The sequence below is a fragment of the Eretmochelys imbricata genome, chromosome 10 (genome assembly GCF_965152235.1).
Source record: "Eretmochelys imbricata isolate rEreImb1 chromosome 10, rEreImb1.hap1, whole genome shotgun sequence".
NCBI classification, from domain to species: domain Eukaryota; kingdom Metazoa; phylum Chordata; order Testudines; family Cheloniidae; genus Eretmochelys; species Eretmochelys imbricata.
The window spans coordinates 23,027,009-23,047,500 of NC_135581.1; the positions used below are offsets into that span (position 1 = coordinate 23,027,009).

The 20,492-nt window shown below is 43.8% G+C and overlaps 1 protein-coding gene across 1 annotated transcript in view; it reads left to right on the top strand.

Moving 5' to 3' along the window:
- The first annotated feature begins 5,097 nt into the window (after positions 1 to 5,097).
- The window catches only part of LOC144271419 (uncharacterized), a 139,226-nt gene continuing 123,831 nt past the window's right edge, over positions 5,098 to 20,492 (top strand). Inside the window, exons 1-7 of the mRNA XM_077828763.1 lie at positions 5,098 to 5,155; positions 5,804 to 5,964; positions 8,615 to 8,685; positions 11,178 to 11,343; positions 12,871 to 13,008; positions 15,636 to 15,825; positions 17,219 to 17,346. Of these exons, the coding sequence (XP_077684889.1) occupies positions 5,098 to 5,155; positions 5,804 to 5,964; positions 8,615 to 8,685; positions 11,178 to 11,343; positions 12,871 to 13,008; positions 15,636 to 15,825; positions 17,219 to 17,346 (912 nt within the window). The remainder of the gene's footprint in view (positions 5,156 to 5,803; positions 5,965 to 8,614; positions 8,686 to 11,177; positions 11,344 to 12,870; positions 13,009 to 15,635; positions 15,826 to 17,218; positions 17,347 to 20,492) is intronic.

The window sequence follows — 20,492 nt, forward strand, 5'->3', positions numbered from 1 at the left end:
TATTCAACAGTCAGCTCCACCACGGGTGACAGGAGAGATGTACTTGGCCTACAATGTCTTGTTTGTCCTTTTGCTTATTAGGTCTTGTCCAGTGCTATTTTATGTGATTTTTGTCAGACCTTGGACAACTTAGCTGGAGAACAATTTTGGGTTTCAGCAGCCTTCCATGAGCCTTTTATTCAGAAGGCTAAAGTATACTTGGTTTGTCAAGAAGATTAAAAAACAAAACCTGATCTGAGAGTTCTGGGGAGGGATTTTTTATGGCTGACCGTGAAGTCATTTGTTCTTTCCTAAAGGCTGCAGCATGTCTAATGCGTGCCTTGAAAATATTAATGGTGACTGTGGAATCTAGAAAATAAAAATATAAACCCCAAGACATTTCCAGGTTGTGGATAGAAGGCACTTATTTAGATATGGTTAGAATGAGGCATGGCAGAACTTTAAAGGGGAATCTTGCACTTTGCTTATACCCATCTAACCAGAGCAATTAGTCTCTTAAGCACTAAAAACCAAGATAGTCAAAATATGCTGGAAAAGTTCTAGTGGAAGACGGGATTTTTCTCAGCTTATGGGAGAGAAACAGGAAACTTGTTAGTCATTGCATTTATTTGCTTGTGTTTTCAGAAAGTGTTTATCCTCTTTAGAGCAGAAGAAGGAAGAAAGGGAAATCATGAGTGTTAATGTGCACGTAGTTACCGATGGTTTAACATCAACAGAAGTGGACCAAAACCACCACTCTGTGGCTGAACTCCCCTGAATGAACTTCAAGCCCTCATCAGAACTTTGACTCCTATCTCTATAAGCAGCAGCACCTAAACCCTAGCTCTTAATACTGTGCACAGATCTCCACTTTGCTGCTCAGGCCTGAATAATGCTGGTGGTACAGAGGAGACAAGACTCGGTTGTAATGCGTACAACAGTGGTTCTTCACTTGAAACTGCCAGCCAGACACAGACTGTCCCTCTGGTTCTCCAGCTGCCAGCATAATTAGGCAGAACCTGTGCCAGTGGGTCTCACAACACAGAGTCCTGGCCTGGACTAAACAGTCATGGAATGAACTTCTGACTCCATTATGTGGCCCATTTCACTGTCACTCACACATTAAGGCTTCTGATCTGAGGGTTGCAAGAATATTTTATATTGTGAAAAATGTTGGCTTCTACCCAATTTAGAAAAGAGATGATGTTCAAATGTTGGAGCTTTTATCCTTTGCCAGAGAAGAATGCAAAATCATTGTTGCAAAACGACTGTGTGATAACAAGTCCCTTGCTGTATATGGTGTTTCCCCAATAAAGTCTTTTCAGTAATTACTATTAGAGGACTTTGCAATGTATGTTGCTGCTTTAATCTCAGTGTTATTGTAAATGAACAGTTATGGTATCAGTCACTGAAGCTGCGCATGGGTTTTTTCTTAGTGCATTTCTACAATTATTTCTGATTTGTTGTTGCAGGATCTCAGGAGAATTTAGGCCCGGAACCTGCCTGTGTGACTGAGTGTGCTGGTGAGTAAGGCCAAGCTAGTATTCAGAGCAGGTTTATAGTCACAACGCACGACTTTGCAGTTTGTAACGTGCTGGACTTTTCAGTGGGCATTGCTTTATTGGAAGGATGACAGTGATAGCTGAGCTAGGATTTACTGCTGTTGAGCTAATTTATATTCCCGGAGGAAACTGCCTAGCATGGCTGTGTCTTCTGTTGCACTGGGTTGCTCTAAATTAACATTCTATGGACTCGGATCACACAAAAGTTAAAACTAGCCTACAGTGTGCTCCAAAATATGCAACACAAAATCCTGCCCTGTCCTGAGTCTCTTTTTCCACATCCCAGCGTTACCTGCACAGTAGCAAGGTAGGAGAAAGACCTAGCACTCCATCCACAGAGCCTGGCTATTGCTCCTGGGAGTCCTTCACAGACTCAAGGCTTGGTCAGCTAGCTTGTGTGCATGCATCAGTAACCAAAGCTTCCTGCTCACCTTGGCAGCAGGTGCTTGAGTGTGCACTGCTCCTTTCCAGAACAACAACAGGAGAATCAGAGAGCACTCCGATCCCAGGTCCCCCTGTATGCTGTCCTGAACAGCCAGCGTGGCTCAGTGTCTTTTTGCTCAGCCATCATTGCTCAGCTCGAATCCAACCTCATAATTCCTAACAAAAACCTGTTTTTTTTTTAAAGGGCTTTCAATTCCCCAGTGAGCATGCAGGTGGAGCTAATGAAGAGTAAGCATGACAAATGTTGTGGCCATCTTTCCCAGGCAGCCCCCTCTTAATCTGATGCAAGAGAGAACGTTTTAATCAAACTCTTCTGCTTCTACTTTACAGTAGTTCCAAAGCTAAATAATGCTACAAATTTGTGATCTTTCAGGGATTTTACCACTGTCATTATAAGTGTCACCGTGGCATGCCTTGGCCACCAGAACTCATGCTGGTGGAATGGTTACTCTGATCCTCCGGCCCTTAAAGCACAGCTTACTATCATCTGAACTAAAGGAGAATCTTCTTTGACAGTAGCAATATAGAGTCTATGGCACACATTAGCATTTCTGACTTTTTTTCAGAAAAGGGCAGCACGGGACATATGCACTAGCCAGTTCATTACTATTAAGTGGCTGTTTTAAATGACCTTTCTTGTAGGGGATTGTAGTGAAAGAAGCAATATTACTCTGATTATAATTCAGTGGAAGATAATTACATGGACTGAAAGCCACGTCATGCAATCACATCACAGTTTACATCAAAACTCCTTGATCATTTAAATTGAATAATTCATCAAGTAACTGTAAAAGACTTTAGATGAAGACATTTTGAAAGCAGCAACATTCCATGTTTCCAGGATAGAGCAAACATATTAATCCTTGCATAGTCACTAAAAAGGCCCATAGGTGCTTTAACAAGGGGTGCTGGGAGAGCTGCTGCACCCTCCTCACTTGAAGTAGTTTCCCTCAGATACAGGATTTACAGTTTGATTCAATGGCTCTCAGCATCCCCATTATACAAATTGTTCCAGCACCCCGGCCCTGTTACCTTCTTTTGCTGTTTGCTTTTTTCAGTGTTTGCCTGCTATTCTCGTTTTCTGAAAGGGAGGGTAGCATTCTATCTAATAAATAACTCGCATATCAGTTGTAAATCTATTAAAATACAGTTCTGTTGAAATCAAAATGCCCTGTAAAATCATGTGGATTTTGCCAAAATTTTGTTCAGAGGAAAAACCAGTGGAAAAAATTCTGACAGTGTTGAAACGAAATGGTTAGATTTTTCATTTTTAAATGGCTTTTTGTTTTATTTTTTAAAAAATTTGTATTATAGCATTTTAAAAAATAGAAAATGAAATGAATCCTTTCAATTTTGACAAAATTAAATGTTTTCATTGACCGAAACCAAATTTTTGTTCAGAAAATTTTGAAATGTTTGGTTTTGGTTCTGATTTGGGAATAGGCTACCTTTTGAAATCTTGAAATCCTTAGCAAAATAGAGGTTCCATCATGTTTACAGCATCTAATTAATAGTATCCAGGGCCCTTTTAGGGGAGAGATGTACCGAACACCACGACAGGAAGACATCTAACAGCATATATTTCAAAGCATGATTTATTTTCCAAGGCTGGTTCCACTCAAAAGAATACAGTCAATAGCTCAGTGCAGAATACAGTCAGGTTCAAACTATTATAAAACAAAGATTGGACTGTATCTGCTGGTATGACATTACCCTGAGCTTGGGATGTACCCTTTTGAGCTACATGCAAAAGAACTAAATCTGTGTGATTTTTTTTTTTGGCCAGTAAAGAATTCCAGTGAATGTGGAATGCCTGAAATTTCAAAAGCCTGAAGTTGTATCACCGTTTGGCCCTATGGGTCAAATCTAACCTCCAAATACACTTTCTATGCTGTCCCCCTTCAAGGGACACACGCAGTATGTTTTGCTGAACAGCACATCACTCATGCAGTTCATGTGATAGAAGTGAAAGGCTGTAGCTGTTGACATCCATGTCATTGCTTCGAGCTAGGATCAGCCAGTGCAAACTTGGTCTGGCAAAGTGTTGGCTGTAGTGTCTGGAACCTGAAAACTTGCTGGGGAGATTGGGTAGGGGTGGGTTTTCCCCTGGGACTAGACAGAACAGGGATTCTCTTTCCTTCTGGCTTGTTCATGAAGCTGAATTTGTCTCGAATAAATGGAATTGTTGTTTTTCTGCCTTGCCTCTGGACTCTTACACTACAGTATAACCCCAAAGTGGACAATGGAGATCCGGGGAACGATTTCCAACTTGTTTCCTACACCAATGTCACTCATTGATAGCAGCAGAGTTACCGCAGTCAACAGTTGTGTCAGTAGGAGGAAATCAGGCCCCTTTCCTTTCAACAAACTTATAGAAGCTTCATCCCCACAAGTGGAAGATAGAAAGGACCAAACTGATCAAGTGTCCCTAATCCAAACAGAACTCCTGCCTTCCCTTTCCCCCTCCTTTCCTCAGCCCAAACCTTCCAGGGTGGTATTTCAAAGTGGCAGTTCTGACGTAGGGCTTGTCTACACTTACTGCGCTGCAGCTGTGCCGCTGTAGCACTTAGTGTCGACACTACATATGCTGATGGCAGAGCTTCTCCCATCAGTGTGGATACTCCATCTCCCCACGCCCGGGTCTACACTACACATTTATGTCAGTGTAATTATGTCGCTCAGCCAGTGGAAGCTCTCCTGTCAGCATAGGTGGCATCTTCACTAAGTGCGACAGTGGAGCAGCTGCACTGGTCCACCTACACAGCTGCAGGGCTGTAAGTATAGACAAGCCCTGAGAGGTGGTAGCTGTGTCAATAGGACAAGCCCTCCTGGCAACATAGCGCTGTGTACATGGGAGATCGGTCAGTATAATAGTGTCACTCGGGTGTGGATTTTCCACACCCTTGAGCAATGCAGTTATACCAACATGAGTTAGTAGTGTAGACCGGGGCGTAGAAATCATCCATCTGATAACAGATGTGCAGTTAACAGCACATAGAATCATAAAAGTGTAGGACTGTGAGGGCTTATCTATACTTCCGGCTAAATCGGCACTGGTGCGATCAAAGCAGCAGTGTTGATTTAGCAGGTCTGGTGTAGACAAGCTAAGTTGATGGCAGAACATTCTCCCGTCGACGACGTCTGTATGCCACCACCCCGAGAGGTGGAAGGTAAGTTGGCGGGAGCATTAGTGTAGACCAGCCCCAAGAGACCTCAACTGGTCATCTAGTCCAGCCCCCTGCACTCAAGCCAGGACTAAGTCATAACTAGACCATTGGTGGCAGGTGTTTGTCTAACCTGCTTTTAAAAATCTCCAGTGATGGAGTGTCCACAACCTCCCTAGGTCATTTGTTCCAGTGCTTAACTACCCTGACAGATGGGAAGTTTTTACATGTGTGAAATGTACCTGGAGAATTGTAAAGTCTTGGTTGTCTCATGTTGCTGTCATCAAAATATCCAGCTTGGGTGGTGGGAAGACTGCTGTGTCACAACACTCCTGCCCCACCCTGCTTGTGGTAGGGCAGACTCTTAACACTACAGGGCCTTCAGTGTTATGGGCCACATTGTGGCTGGGCCCTGTATGAGTGTGCCATGGGAAGGAGGGCACTCCTCTTCTCTGTGCCCTCCATGCAGGAGCTCCTGGGGGCTTCATACTACTGAAAATCTGGCCACGTACATTATGAGCCTAATTGGAAGCAGAGTTCTTCTGATAATCTGGCCACTTGCTTAGGTGCCTAAATCTACCAACAGTCTCTTGATTTGCTGATAAAATATAGAAGTGCGCACACAGGTTTTTGGTTTGTTTGTTTGTTTCCTAGAACACAGTGGGCTGAATTTCCCCAGAGGATCCAGATATAGCTATAGGTATTCAACAGCCACCAATACATTCCTGCAGGGAAGCATCTACAAAAGGAGTGGTATGTCTCTGGAAAGCACAGTGATCATTGAAGCCCTAGGAAAGTGCCATATGGTCTTAAAAGTGAGTATTGTCATGAGTTCAACAAGTGCCTCCATGACTGACTGCAATTAATTAACACAGGATAATACCCCTCCACAGGGTGACTGCTCCATTCAAAATATTTGGTTTACCTGCAAGTAAACAAATCCCTAGGACTAATAATTAGAGTTGCAGAATTGCTTGGATGCATCACAGCCTTTAAAGTTCTTTACCACTTAATCTGAAGCTAAGTTACATAAATCATTCCCTTCCCTGAGTAAAACTGCTGCTTTACTGTTGTGCCATGAGAAGTGAAAGAGGACATGAAGTCGATGCCCTTGAAAGAAACTAAGGTGATTTTTAATCACTTTCAGATCTGTATCAACAAGTTAAAAATATCCCTGGTTCTTTCTTTGAGAGAGAACTTCTGAAAGGTTTGGGATCTGTTGGGAATAAGGCAGGGCTAGCACAGTATAAAATTCACTGGGTCACATAATGCTCCCATTGAACTCAATCGGTAAATTGTCACTGACTTAAACGGAGCAGCAGCCCAAGGACTCAGATTGGATGCTTTATCCAGGCCAAATTCTGGCTGGACATTATGCATTGATGCCCAGCAGGGGGAGCATGGAGAAATTAATTGCTGGTACCAATTCTGGCTTCGTTTTAGACTCACAGAGGTTAATTCATAGATTCTGGGCACAAAGACCCACAGAGACTCTAGGGTGAGCCTTTAGGTCAGGGGAAGGCCCATGCTTTGATGTGTATATGACGTCTGGTTTATTCATGACCCCTGTGCACATGCCCTTGCTCAGATAATATCTTCTCAATATTCTTGTTTTACACAGTCACACAGTTATCTGAGCACCTAGGTCCTTGTGGGCATGATTTGGGGGAAGATTCTGTATTCAGGGGTGTGTGACTGGAATAATATAAAGTGCTTTTATGGCATATCTGTGCTTTCACTGACCCAGACATTGGAAGAAGGCACAAAAATGTGCTTCAAGTGGAGACTGCAACTTTATTAACATATCTAACAAAAGACATGGGGATTGAGCAGCTCCCTACAAAATTACCAGCAGGAACTGGTCCAGGGCCGTACCCAAGCAGACTTCAAGAGAATAAGGGGAAGCTACTTCTACCCCATCCATGCCAACTGAATAAAGGGAAGTGGCTGGAGCTGCCATGATCCCCTGCCTACCTCACTTGATGGATAAGGGTCCAGAGGAGGGGTCTTTGAGCTGCCTGAGATGCTCAAGCCTACACCACCACCCTGCAACACCAAGAACGAGGCCCAGTGTCTTCCAGTGCTCTCTTGATTCAGGCCCGCTTATAACTTGGCATTTCCTGCCAAAACTATCTTCACTGGCCGCTCTTTTAGAATCTGCAACAAACATTAAAACCAAAATAAACAGTGACGCTGGTTCAGCCTCTTGGGTGCTGAGAGGCTGCTAGATAAACAAGTCACCATGTGGACTGCCAGTTCTGCCATTTGGGTCAATTCCTTCCTGACCCCAAACAGAAACCGGCCAAATCCCCAGACACCTAGGAAGTCCAGCAACCAACCCAAGCCATACCTCTTCCCCCCCTTGAGCTAGGCTAAAGGCTGGGTGCTTGCATAATACCCAGCAGACCAGGAGCCAGTAGTGTCTCCCTGCAGCCCCTGAACCAGCCAGATAAGTGGGAAGATATGTGGCCACCACACCCACTCCCCCCACACTAACTTGGGCCACAGGGTGCTTGGGAGAGGAGAGTCTGGATTCTTCTTCCTCTGACCAAGGGCTCTAGAGGTGTCTATCCCCGTGCCTGATCTGGTCAATGCCCCATCCTAACTGGGAAGGTGCCCAGAATGTGAGTGCTCAGAATTAGACCTATAATTGTTTTTGGTGGTAACTGGTTGACTTACTGATACTTCTATCTGCTGTGTACTCTGTGCCATGGGATACACTGTAAGGTGATAGTGAGTTACAATAGCTTCACACACCGTTTTCTCACTGGCCTACCCATAGCATCTGCTTGCAACTGCTGTAGAAGACACACAAATCCCCCAAGCATGGGAAATGCAGCCTAACACATTTTGCTGTAAAAGTAAAAACAATGGGGGAAGTGTAATATTGCACCAAAGAAGGCTCAGACAATAGGTAGCGTTTAACCCGCTGGGTGTTACTGTTCCCCTGCTGTATCTGATCCAAACAGGATACGAGCCTGTTAGATCCCCAACTGCAAAGCTTTAGCTAAAGCTGCAGCTTGTGCTGTTAGCTCTGAAGGTCCCTGATTCAGTTCATGGTGTATTTATCAAGTATTTTGTTCAAGGCATTGCGTGTAGCCAAGCTCTAGCTTTTCCTTTTCTGTCTGAAATCAAAATGTATCATGCATACATTAGTCTCACCCAGGCTGGGAGGCTTGCTCCCAGATGCAGGTTAGACATGCCCTGTAAGGCCTGATCTGCAACCCTTATTCATGGGGGTAAATATCAAGCAAGCAGTTTGGGGAATTAATCTGACTTGTGAGTTGTCCACCTGGGTTCAGTGAATCTGCTTGTGTGGGAGTAGCGTTGACTTACCTGAATAAGGGCTGGAGAATTGGGCCAGTGCTTTGTGTTCTATTTTGTATTTCATTGTTCTTGTGTGAATTAAAGTCCACAAGTTCCTGTTGACAGTGGTGTTTGCCACACGGTTATTTTCCCTCCTAGTTGCAAGATGTACAGATTAAGACGACCCTGACATCCAGAGAGGAGTCTCTGAAGGAAATGGACAGTTTAAGGTAACATGGCTTCTGATCTGGCTCAGTTCCTTTCTTTAGAAACTTTCTTTAGCAGCATCATATTACCATTCTCTGTGTTTCCTCTTTCATTTACTTTTTAGCTGTCGAGCAAGCATTGGTCAGGATTACAGCATTGTTAACAATAGTTAAGGGCCATGTGGTTAAAAAAGATCTCTTTGGGATTTTTGTGTAAAAACTGTACATTCATTGGATGATTACCACAATTGGCTGTGCAAAACATCAGACACCTAACTGGTTACTTTCATATAGCGATACCTGATCTTGTTCACAGTTTTGATAGTTTCATGAACATCTAGGCCCTGGGCTGCTGAGGTTTTGAAAACCTGACACTTAAGGTATAATCTTGGAGTAGGTTATATTTTGTATGATGAAAATATGCTTTGTAGCCTTCCAGAATATTTAAAGGATATTTATTATTTTCCAAATGTCAGTTTCTTCCTTGTATATTTCTTAGTAGCTCATTCATAGCATGCTGTTACTGGGCAGCCCTCTGGATAACTAATGTACAGACACTTATGGGGTGGGGATGACTATACAATAAGACCCTTACAAGCCTTGGAGGGGTGGTATTTTCCCAGAGAGCTGATGTTTCTTGCATCATCAAGAAAAGCTGTTTTGTTGTCTGGTAGGCTGAGCTGGCTAATCTCCCTGTATTGTCCCTCTGCTTGGATTCCCAGCCTTTAAACAACACAGAGATCTGCACCAGGCCCACAAAAATATAATCAGTTCAATACAGAGGGTCAGAAAGAGCACGTTTTGAGTAAATGCATTGCTTTTAAAAATATTCATTAGGAAAAGCTTTTGTTCCACAATATGAGCATTGACACTGGAGTTCAGATAGTTTCAGGCACAGATGCACCTTCCTCTGGAATGCTGGCTGTGGGGATTTCTGGAGAGATAAGAGCTGTTGTGTCTATTATTCTCTGCAGAGAAGCCAAAAATGCAATGGCAGAATGCTGAAAAAAGGATTAACTGAAGCTTGGCTACTAAAAATAATTATTCAGAACAGCGACACCTTATTAGCATTCTCTTCAGCCCAGTGTATATATACTGCGGTTTAGCCAGGCCTCCATACATGCATGCAACTCCCACTGAATCGAATGGGACTCAGAGGCATATCCATGGGAAATACCCTGTCTCTAGACACAACCACATCTCCCTTGGCGAGAACTTGATCTGGATGTTGTTCCGCAAATGACATTTTTCTCTGAGGTGACTTTTTGCTCTCAGTCGTGGGGAGAATGGTTCATTCGGAAGGGAAGGTGCAAATGAAATGTGTCTTCCACTGATTCGCCCACAGTAGGAGCAATCCTTTTGATAGGAGTACAGTAGAACCCTCTTCACTGGGACACACTCATGGACAGTGGCGTTGGAAGAATTTTTGTAATGGGGAGGGCTGAAAGTCATTGAACAAAACTGTAAACCCTGTCTATGATGGAATTAAGTCAGGGGGTGCTGCTGCACCCCTGCACATGGATGGCCTTTCCTTTCCTGTTCAGAGGAATTCCTGATGAACAGAAGTCAGCATTTTAATGCTGGCACTGCCTACAGAGCCCCTCATGGCCATGGAATTGGGCAGAAGCACTACCTACCCTGAGGCCTGGTCTACACTGGGGGAAGGGGGATCGAGCTAAGTTACGCAACTTTAGCTATGTGAATAACATAGCTGAAGTCAACGTACTGAGAGCTACTCACCGCGGTGTTGTCACTGTGGTGAGTCGACCGCTGACGCTCCCTCGTCAACTCCGCTTGTGCCTCTCTCTCTGGTGGAGTACCGGAGTCGACGGGAGAGCACTTGGCAGTCGATTTATCACGTCTAGACTAGATGTGATAAATCGCTGCCCGTCTATCCTGCAGGTAATGTAGACAAGCCCTGAGACAGGGACTGAGTTTGCTGCCTGTCCCACACTGGCAGCAAGGACAGATATATATGACCCCTGTTATGGTGGCCAGGCATATGTAGACATCATGGAAGGAGCCATTAACAAGAAGTCTGTTGGGAAGCCATTCCTCCCCTTTCTGCATGTCCTACAGCTATCAAAGGGCAGCAAGATATCAGAGGGACAGTATGTAAGTGACACACACACCATGCGTGGCCCAAGATTCACTGAATTTCCACAAGTCTTCACCATTAAGTGGTATTACTGTCTTCCATTCAGCAAGAGCCGTAGCCATCAAGTATACTTAGCCTTAAATGGGTTCCTTGGGAGCTGTCCTGATTATGTCCCAATTAAGTGGACTGGGCTGTGTTTCACAGCAATTCACTTGATAGTTGGTTTTTTAGAAGACTTGTAGTGTACTAGATCAAGTGAAATAAGAGGGGCTGTTACAAAGTGGGGGGGTATGTGACAGAGTGAGCCAGTCCCATTGGAGGGATGCTAACAAGTCAAAATGTCTGCATCCATCAAAGCTCTCAAATTCCCATTGCAGCCAGTGTCTGAACCTAGCAGCTGTGAACTCCTTTGTTGCAGGGAAGTACTAGAGCAGAATCCACTTCAATTTTCTTTCCACGATGGGAAAATTCTGAAGATCTGCCCCCAGCAGTGCGAACAGGCCTGGGTGCTGAACATCAAGCGGGGCATTCTCAGCGTTCTTCAGACATCACCTGCAGCTGCTGGCAGTGGAACTGTTGAAGAGGTGAGCGTTGCTGGCTTTTAGCTATCTCCTTTTAAAATGACCAAAAGTTGTTGCTGCTTCATGGCCAGTCAGCAGCCTCTCATGGTCTCACTATGTTTCTAAGTGGACACATCGTAAAATTGGCTCTTCTCGGCATTCTTGTTGGAAGTCTAAGCAGAGCTGGCTCAACTACTACTCTGCTACCCCGGAAGGTGGCTCCTTTTTGCTCCAGAGCAGAGCAGGGTAGAGTCATGGAAGGAGACTTGTGCTGTACCTATTCTGTGGGCAAAGTGCAGACTTCCCTCACCAAGGGCCTGATTCTGCACCCACTGAAAACAACAGGAGCTCTGTCATTGACTTCAAGGGGTTGCAAAATCAGGCTTCAAGGCTCTTAGCTGAGCATCATTTGAACACTATGTCTGAAAACATAAGGTCAAATTCTGCTGTGTTGCACAAAGGTAAATCTGGAGTAACTCAGTGAAGTCAGTGGGTTTGTATGAGAGCAATACAGCCATATGAAGTCTCAATGGCACCTAAGCATGTGCCTAATATTGAACATGTGGTTAAGTCAGGGGTGGGAAAATTTTTTGGCCTGAGGGCCACATCAGGTTTCAAAAATTGTATGGAGGGTCAGTTAGGGGAGGCTGTGTCCCCAAACAGCCAGGCGTGGCCAAGCCCCTGCCTCCTATCTGACCCCCCTGTTCTTGCCCCCTCATGGCTCCCCCGGGACTCCTGCCCCATCCAACCCCCCCTGCTCCCTGTCCCCTGACCACCCCTGGACCTCCCCCATTCCTGACTGCCCCCCAGGACCTCTGCCCCATTCAACCCCACCTGTTCCCCGCCCTCTGACCGCCCTGACCCCTATCCACACCCCTGACCACGCCCCCGAATTCCCCTGCCTCTATCCAACCCCCCTGCTCCCTGCCCCCTTACTGCGCTGCCTGGAGCACCGGTGGCTGACAGCACTACAGCCGCGTTGCCCAGAGCACCGGGTCAGGCTGCAGCTCTGCAACTGTGCTGCCCGGCCGCCCAGAGCATTGCGCCGGCGGCATGGCACGCTGAGGCTGCGGGGAGGGGGGCCAGCATAGGAGGGTCCGGGGGCTAGCCTGCCGGGCCAGGAACTCAGGGGCCAGACAGGAGGGACTCGCAGGCCAGATGTGGCCCGCGGGCCATAGTTTGCCCACCTCTGGGTTAAGTCATGTCCTGAGTGGGAATGTTTTTCTGAATCAGGGCTTAAGGTACAAAACAAGTGGAGCAATATGTAATATGCGTTTAAGCAATTATGTAATTAAAAATCTTTCAGATTGAAGTTAAACCCTCCAATCCGACTTTTAAAATGCAAGATCATCTCACCAGGCCATTTTAAATGCATGTGCCTGCCCATGGTATCTGTGGCAAAGCTAATACACTGCAAGGGACAGTTCAGTTCCCTGAGCCTTTGCTACTTCAGGAAAGCAATTATAGTTAATTGCCGTAATGATCGATATAGTCTGTTTGTGTTGTGTGTGAGTATACGTAGCTTTATTGGTTTTGTATGTTTGTTATTAGATGGATATTCTGGGAAAATGCCCAACCAAATATCAGCGGAAAGGCCCTCTTGTTTTGAAGACAAAAGACTTAAACCTGTGTTCTCACCGGTATTCAGGTTTTATTTCCCTGCAGTCCATAGCTCTGCCTGACATGCTGGTAAGTATTGGGGGATTGGTTGTGGTCCTAACAGGAGTCCTTGCTATTTTCCTGAAGTGATTAAAAAGTGCCAGGCCTGCTAAGTATTTATAACCACATCCTGATGTCAAATATATTTAGTGATGTGTGTTTCTGCTAATCAAAATGTTTCTGATTATTGAAATAAAAGTTACTCAGGCCCAATTACACTTTATGTATGTACATCCCTCCTTAAATCCTCAGAAATAAAACCATGTTAGATAGTCATTAGGTTTATAGGTTTCAGAGTAGCAGCTGTGTTAGTCTGTATTCGCAAAATGAAAAGGAGTACTTGTGACACCTTAGAGACTAACCAATTTATTTGAGCATAAGCTTTCGTGAGCTACAGCTCACTTCATTGGATGCATTCGGTGGAAAATACAGTGGGGAGATTTATATACACAGAGAACATGAAACAATGGGTGTTACCATACGCACTGTAAAGAGAGTGATCACTTAAGGTGAGCTATTATCAGCGGGGGGGTTGGGGGGGAGGGAAGCTCTTTGTAGTGCTAATCAAGGTGGGCCATTTCCAGCAGTTGACAAGAACGTCTGAGGAATGTCGGGGGGGGGGGGGGGGAGAAATAAACATGGGGAAATAGTTTTACTTTGTGTAATGAACCATCCACTCCCAGTCTCTATTCAAGCCTAAGTTAATTGTATCCAGTTTGCAAATTAATTCCAATTCAGCAGTCTCTCGTTGGAGTCTGTTTTTGAAGGTTTTTTGTTGAAGTATTGCCACTTTTAGGTCTGTAATCGAGTGACCAGAGAGATTGAAGTGTTCTCCGACTGGTTTTTGAATGTTATAATTCTTGACGTCTGATTTGTGTCCATTTATTTTTTTACGTAGAGACTGTCCGGTTTGACCAATTTACATGGCAGAGGGGCATTGCTGGCACATGATGGCATATATCATATTGGTAGACGTGCAGGTGAACGAGCCTCTGATATTCTGGCTGATGTGATTAGGCCCTATGATGGTGTCCCCTGAATAGATATGTGGACACAGTTGGCAATGGGCTTTGTTGCAAGGATAGGTTCCTGGGTTAGTGGTTCTGTTGTGTGGTGTGTGGTTGCTGGTGACTATTTGCTTCAGGTTGGGGGGCTGTCTGTTAGCAAGGACTGACCTGTCTGCCAAGATCTGTGAGAGTGATGGGTCGTCCTTCAGGATAGGTTGTAGATCCTTGATGATGTGCTGGAGAGGCTTTAGTTGGGGGCTGAAGGTGATGGCTAGTGGTGTTCTGTTATTTTCTTTGTTGGGCCTGTCCTGTAGTAGGTGACTTCTGGGTATTCTTCTGGCTCTGTCAGTCTGTTTCTTCACTTCAGGAGGTGGGTATTGTAGTTTTAAGAATGCTTGATAGAGATCTTGTAGGTGTTTGTCTCTGTCTGAGGAGTTGGAGCAAATGCGGTTGTATCAGTTTCCTTTGTTTTTGCTGAGATTTGCTGTTGTATTTGATGAACGTTATGTGACAAATACAGCATGTTCCTTTATGCTCATGCAACTTTAATTCGGCCCCCTTGCATGTATGCATTACAGTAATATCTTTAATGGCACAATCACAATCGACTGTATTGTCAGGCTTTCTTCATCATTTAATGCACAGGTTGGACAATGCATAGTCAACCTTTCGATATGTCTGTCTGAGGTTTTTCTGAGCGCCCATCTCCCTAGTTTTTAAGTAGCAAATGAGGCAGCTGGTCAGTATTTATTTTTTTATCCTCACTGTTCAATGAGCAGATCCCAGCCTCATTCATAACACACCATTCCCCCTGGGCGGGGAGTGTAATAAGGGTCTTCTGGACTCCTGATTCAGTCACTACATCCACCTGGCTTTTTGACTACATTCTATCTCTACGCAGCTGAGAATGGTTCTTTGGAATGGCAACACTTAAATAACTTGAGTAGCAGACAGTTTTAAAATGGATTCTGAGCTCTTCTGGCAATGAATACATGTATTTTACTGATCTTCTTTTACTGAGTCATTAATCACATAACTGATTAGCAGACAGCAATGTATGGAGGGACTGGCTTGGTTAAAACTCATGGGTTAGCTAATCCTCCACCCCTCCAAATGTATGATGCTTAAAGAGGTGGTTTAAAACTAAAATTGGAGGAGAAAAATAGAAAGCTGTGGATAAAAAGAGGTGTATGTGAGCTAAATGTCATGTTTTTGGAAAAATCACTAAAAGTTGTTTTAAAAACTCAAGGCTTTCCCAAGCACAATCAGTGTTCATGTCTGTTTTTTACAAACACTAGCAACAGAAATAAGTCAACCACACCTACTGTACGAGCCAGCTGTCAGCTCTTTGACATGAATAGCTTTTTGTTGTACTCAAACCTTTGCTGGCAAAGTAGACCTGGTAAAATTGGTGCCTTATGGAATAAAATGAAATGAGTCCAGTTCATAATGAAAGTTCATGTGAATTCCATTTCAGAAAAGGGAAGTGCAGGTCGGAAATTGGGACCTTATTAATGTATCCTTCTCTAGGAATCGCAACAGGTCGAGACAGGAATGTCGCAGAGCTTGGGTCCTCTGTGTTTCCCAGAAGAGATTGTGTGAATGGACAGAGGTTGCAAAGAGTTTTTCTGAAATGTTTGTTTCTCTCAGTCACAGCAGCAGATCCTGTCCTCCAAACTGGAATGCGCTCAGAGCTTTAAGGATGGAATCCTGGCAGAGGCCAAATGCACTGAATCCAGTCTTGTTACACCTTTCTCTAGGAAGGGCAGTGGAGCGAAGACACAGACACAGTCCTCACTGAAACTACTTCAAGTGGAAGCAGAGATGTTGTACAAAACAGGTTACTTGATATTTCCAGTAACAGCAATTAGTGATTTCCTGGGGAGAGGTGGAAAAAAAAGTATATGGGCTGCCTCTTGCCCTTCCGTCTGCCTGTAGGAACTCCCTTTTTACCAGATCTTTCCTTTCACGTGCTAAAAGGCATGGAACGGGAGACTATATCTGTGGATCTTGGGCTGTTGCCAATTGCCTGCTCTGGGAGACAGGGCCCTGAGGTTCTATAGATCTGGAAGAAAGTGAGTCTCCAAAAATGGTGAGGCTGGTATCCACAAGTGAGAGCTTGCAGATCTGAATTCCTCCATGGCTGGCTCCTGTTCTGTGTCTTTCCTAACCCTGGATCTGTAGCACTGATTCAGGCCCTCCCCGATGCACATATTCCCCCTGCAGTGGCAGAGTGTGATGCTTAGCTTTCCCCAGTGTATGGTGCCTAAAATATTAGAAATTCCAATGGTCTTCAAAGGAATATGCCAAGTAGAGCCCCTGTTTCCATCCATTCCCTCATCTCCCTGGGCCTGTCTTCATTAGCAGAACGAATCAATGGGAAGTCAATGGGAAGTTTGCCTAAGTAAGGAGTGGAGACCTAAATGGTGAAACTTCTTATTTTACTGGTGTATATTTCCCTGTAAATTATTCTCTTTTAAAAATAAATCCTAATTTCTCAGAATATTCATATACATATGCTGACATAAGAAGACAAGGCCCCTAAGAGTTTATAGTAAGAGTCCAAACATGTCTCTTTGGCACCCAACATTCCAGTTGAGTTGACTGGGAGTTCAGAAATGGAGGATCGGGGCAGTAACAAGACATAAGTAGATGGGGAGCGATGAAAACAGGCAGGCAAGGTGTGGGAAGGAGAGTATGTGGTTGGTTTTTGTTTCATGTGTGTCTTGTTTGTTCCATGTCTTTCTATGACTTTTCCTTGCAGGTTACATGCTCCCTTAGGCAGCGTACTTAAACACATGCTTACTTTTAAGCATGCAAGCACATCCGTTGACTTCAATTTAGCATATATTTTAGAATTTTGCTGAACTGAAGCTGTAGGTGTTGTCCTCACTGCCAAAAAAGGTGTGTTTTTACTGTGGTTTAACTAATACTTGTTAGCTGTCCTCTGTAAAATCTTAGTGGTGACAAAGCACGGTAGTTTTTAATGTGAGGTAGCTGGGCAAGATCAGTGCTATATCCCTGTCTATGGTAGACCTTATTTATTTAACTTGCAAAACGACAGTGCCTTCTCTACACTAGGATTTTACATACATATTAATTATCCCGCAGTAAAAACCCACCTTTTTTGGCAGGGAAGACATAGCCTCCGAGCATAAGATTCCCTGGGATTTAGTGTTGGTCACAGAAAATATCGACTGCTGCATAGTTGTTTTTTTTCCATGTGTTTCCAGTGGACTCCAGTGATCTCTATGTAAGTAATATGCTGTATGAAAGGGAAGAAAATGAGAAGCCGTCCACAGGAGAAGAGGTGGCTGAACTGATGCGGAAGCTCTGCTTAGCACACAGCATGAGTTTTGAGGTAAGCCTTCTTTATAAAACATCCACCTCATGTTCTTTAGTGGAATAACCAACCATTTGGTGCTATGATGTGTTTCACACAAGTAGTCCATGACTCCCAGAAAGGAAGGTTAATATCCTAATGTTGTTGTCCCTTTTAATCGTTCCATAGGAACAAAGCCTCAGTAGGAAGGGTGCGAACTCATCGGGGATTCAAGAGGCATAGGATGATCTTCTTATTTATTAAGATTAGGATTGTGGTAATCATTGACAGGTTTCAGAGTAACAGCCGTGTTAGTCTGTATTCGCAAAAGGAAAAGGAGTACTTGTGGCACCTTAGAGACTAACCAATTTATTTGAGCATAAGCTTTCGTGAGCTACAGCTCACTTCATCGGATGCATACTGTGGAAAATACAGAAGATGTTCTTATACATACAAACCATGAAAAAATGGGTGTTTACTACTACAAAAGGTTTTCTCTCCCCCCACCTCACTCTCCTGCTGGTAATAGCTTATCTAAAGTGATCACTCTCCTTACAAAGTGTATGATAATCAAGTTGGGCCATTTCCAGCACAAATCCAGGTTTTCTCCCCCCGCCCCGCTTTCCACACACACAAACCCACTCTCCTGTTGGCAATAGCTTATCTATTTTGTAGTGGTAAACACCCATTTTTTCATGGTTTGTATGTATAAGAACATCTTCTGTATTTTCCACAGTATGCATCCGATGAAGTAAGCTGTAGCTCACGAAAGCTTATGCTCAAATAAATTGGTTAGTCTCTAAGGTGCCACAAGTACTCCTTTTCTTTTTGGTAATCATTGAGAGGTCCCAGGCAGAATCAGGGCTCCATTGTGCTAGGTACTATACAAACAGAGGAAAACGTGATCACTGCCCTGGAAAACTTGCAATCTAAATTGAAACAAGGTATAGCAAAAAAGCGTAACAAACAATGGGAAGGAAGGAGGATATGGGTAACAGCAACAAGATTATATGGATTTGTAGGTCAGTTTTTGCACACATGGTTCCAAATCATTTGAAAGTATTTTTTTTAAATAAAGAAAATCAGCTACTCCTGACTGCTGCTCAAATCTACCCATTATTAACCTGCTGACTTCTTGCTGGATTCTGTTTCTACCCGGTCACAAATTTCCTTTGTAGCTTTGGGCAAGTTACTCAAGCTTTCTGTGTCTCAATTATCCATCTGTAAAATAAGGCTCATACTATTTCCCTCCCTTAGTCCCCTGGAGAATTAATTATAGCTAGTGTGAGTGAAGGGCTCAAATACTATGGTGGTGAGTGCCATTGTAAAGCTTGCACATATATAAGATTAAATAGTGGTTATTCCTTGCAATGTAGTTGCCCAATGCTTAATGTTTGTTTTCATCGGAGCATGTGCAGTGTTCAGGATCATGATAAATACTTTTAAAATTGTTCCAGAATTAGTCATGAGCTGTAACAGGAAAGACTTAAATATCTATTCATAGTTATAGCTCTAATGTAATCATATTACAATTGCTGTGTGAGATCATGCTAAATCACTTTAAAGCAATAGTGCAAAGGTGACCACAATTTCTTTTACTTGTTGCAAAATATCTGGTTTCCTATATCACACAGCTGGAAAATGATGAGTATCTATTTATTTAATATGCTGAATAGATGTTGGCCAAATTAATCCCTGGCGTAACTCTTTTGCATTCATTTGAGCTATATCAGAGTTGAGGTTTGGCTCAATTTGTCCCTATGAGAATTCTTTGGAGAGGCAGAGAGGAGAGAGAATGGTGTACTGTAGCTACCTTTCAAATCAGTTCAGTGTTTAGGATGTAAAAATATATTCATTTATTTATTTTTAATTCTTTCCAAAATAAATATCTATTTAACTAACCATTTTAAAAGGCTGGAAAAATGTATGAGGTGCTACTTTACATGTAATAATTTTAAATGTCTCAGAGTTTCATTACTCTGTATTAATTTTAATAAAATAGGAGAATGACACTTTCACATGGTATATAGCTGAGGACCCAAAGTGGAATGTTTGGATTAGCAGTTAGCATTGTCATAAAGCACTGGCTGATGGGTTTGAGTACTGCTGGCATGATCTCGTGTTGAGATTCTCTTCCAGCCTCCAGAATTGAGATGAAAGATCCCTGTAAACGGATTTGTTAAATGTAAAGGGTGTCTTGGGAGCCTCCACTCACCATTTGCTCTCACACATCTTTGTTTTTGGGGGGCAGGGAGAGGATGGCTTCACTCTCTTGCTCTGTTCGTTATTCAGTCTAATTGTGTAACATAGGGACTAGGATGATAAAGTGGTGTTGTGAAGGGCTTGATCCTTGAGGTCAATGGGAGTTTAGCCTAAGGTCTGTGTGATTTGATGTTGCAATAATCCGGAGGGGCCCCAGGCAGGGATATAGGGCGTTGTCTGTAGGCACTGTCCATGCTTGCAGTCCAAGGGGGGTGGTTAATCTGACCCATTACTTACGTTTCAATTACCATAAAGATTATGGATCATATCCTGCTGTCAGCTATGCTGGTGTAAAAGAGCCACTCCAGATTTACATCAGCACAGAGTGAGTGGAGAATTTGGCCCTGTCAGTCCAATCCTGTAAAACATGGATCTCAATGAGAGCTGCGGGTGCTCGATGCCTGGCAGGAATGGGCCCACTTCCATGGGGCCTTAATCCGCTCAAACCAGCCTAGCACACTTCAAGCAAAACTCTCTTGTCTCCACTGAGGGAGTGTGGACCTCTCAGGCAATAATTGGTTCTGGTCAATGGTTAATGAGCTCAAAGGGTGAGTACAGGTATTTGTTCAGTGTGGCATGAGACTCGGGGTTAAGGGATAGGGTTGGGGAGAGAGGTCACAATCACAACTGGAACAGGGGGACTCCAAGTCAACCATGCTAAGTTACAATCTCAGTAGTTACTCCTAGACTATTAGGTGGCTCTAATTGTTTGACCCTTGTATCACAGGCCAGCAAAGGCCAGTGAGTAAGAATAAGGCTAGGGAGAAGGAAGGAGGACTGCCTGGATCTTTGTTTGGCATGATAGAACGTTCCCTGAGTATTGGGTAGTTTGGCTGCCCCTTTAGCTGAACAGCCGGGAGCAAAGTGTGACTAGCAGAGCTATAAAAGTAACCTCTCCTCCTAAATGAGTGATTAATTTTATA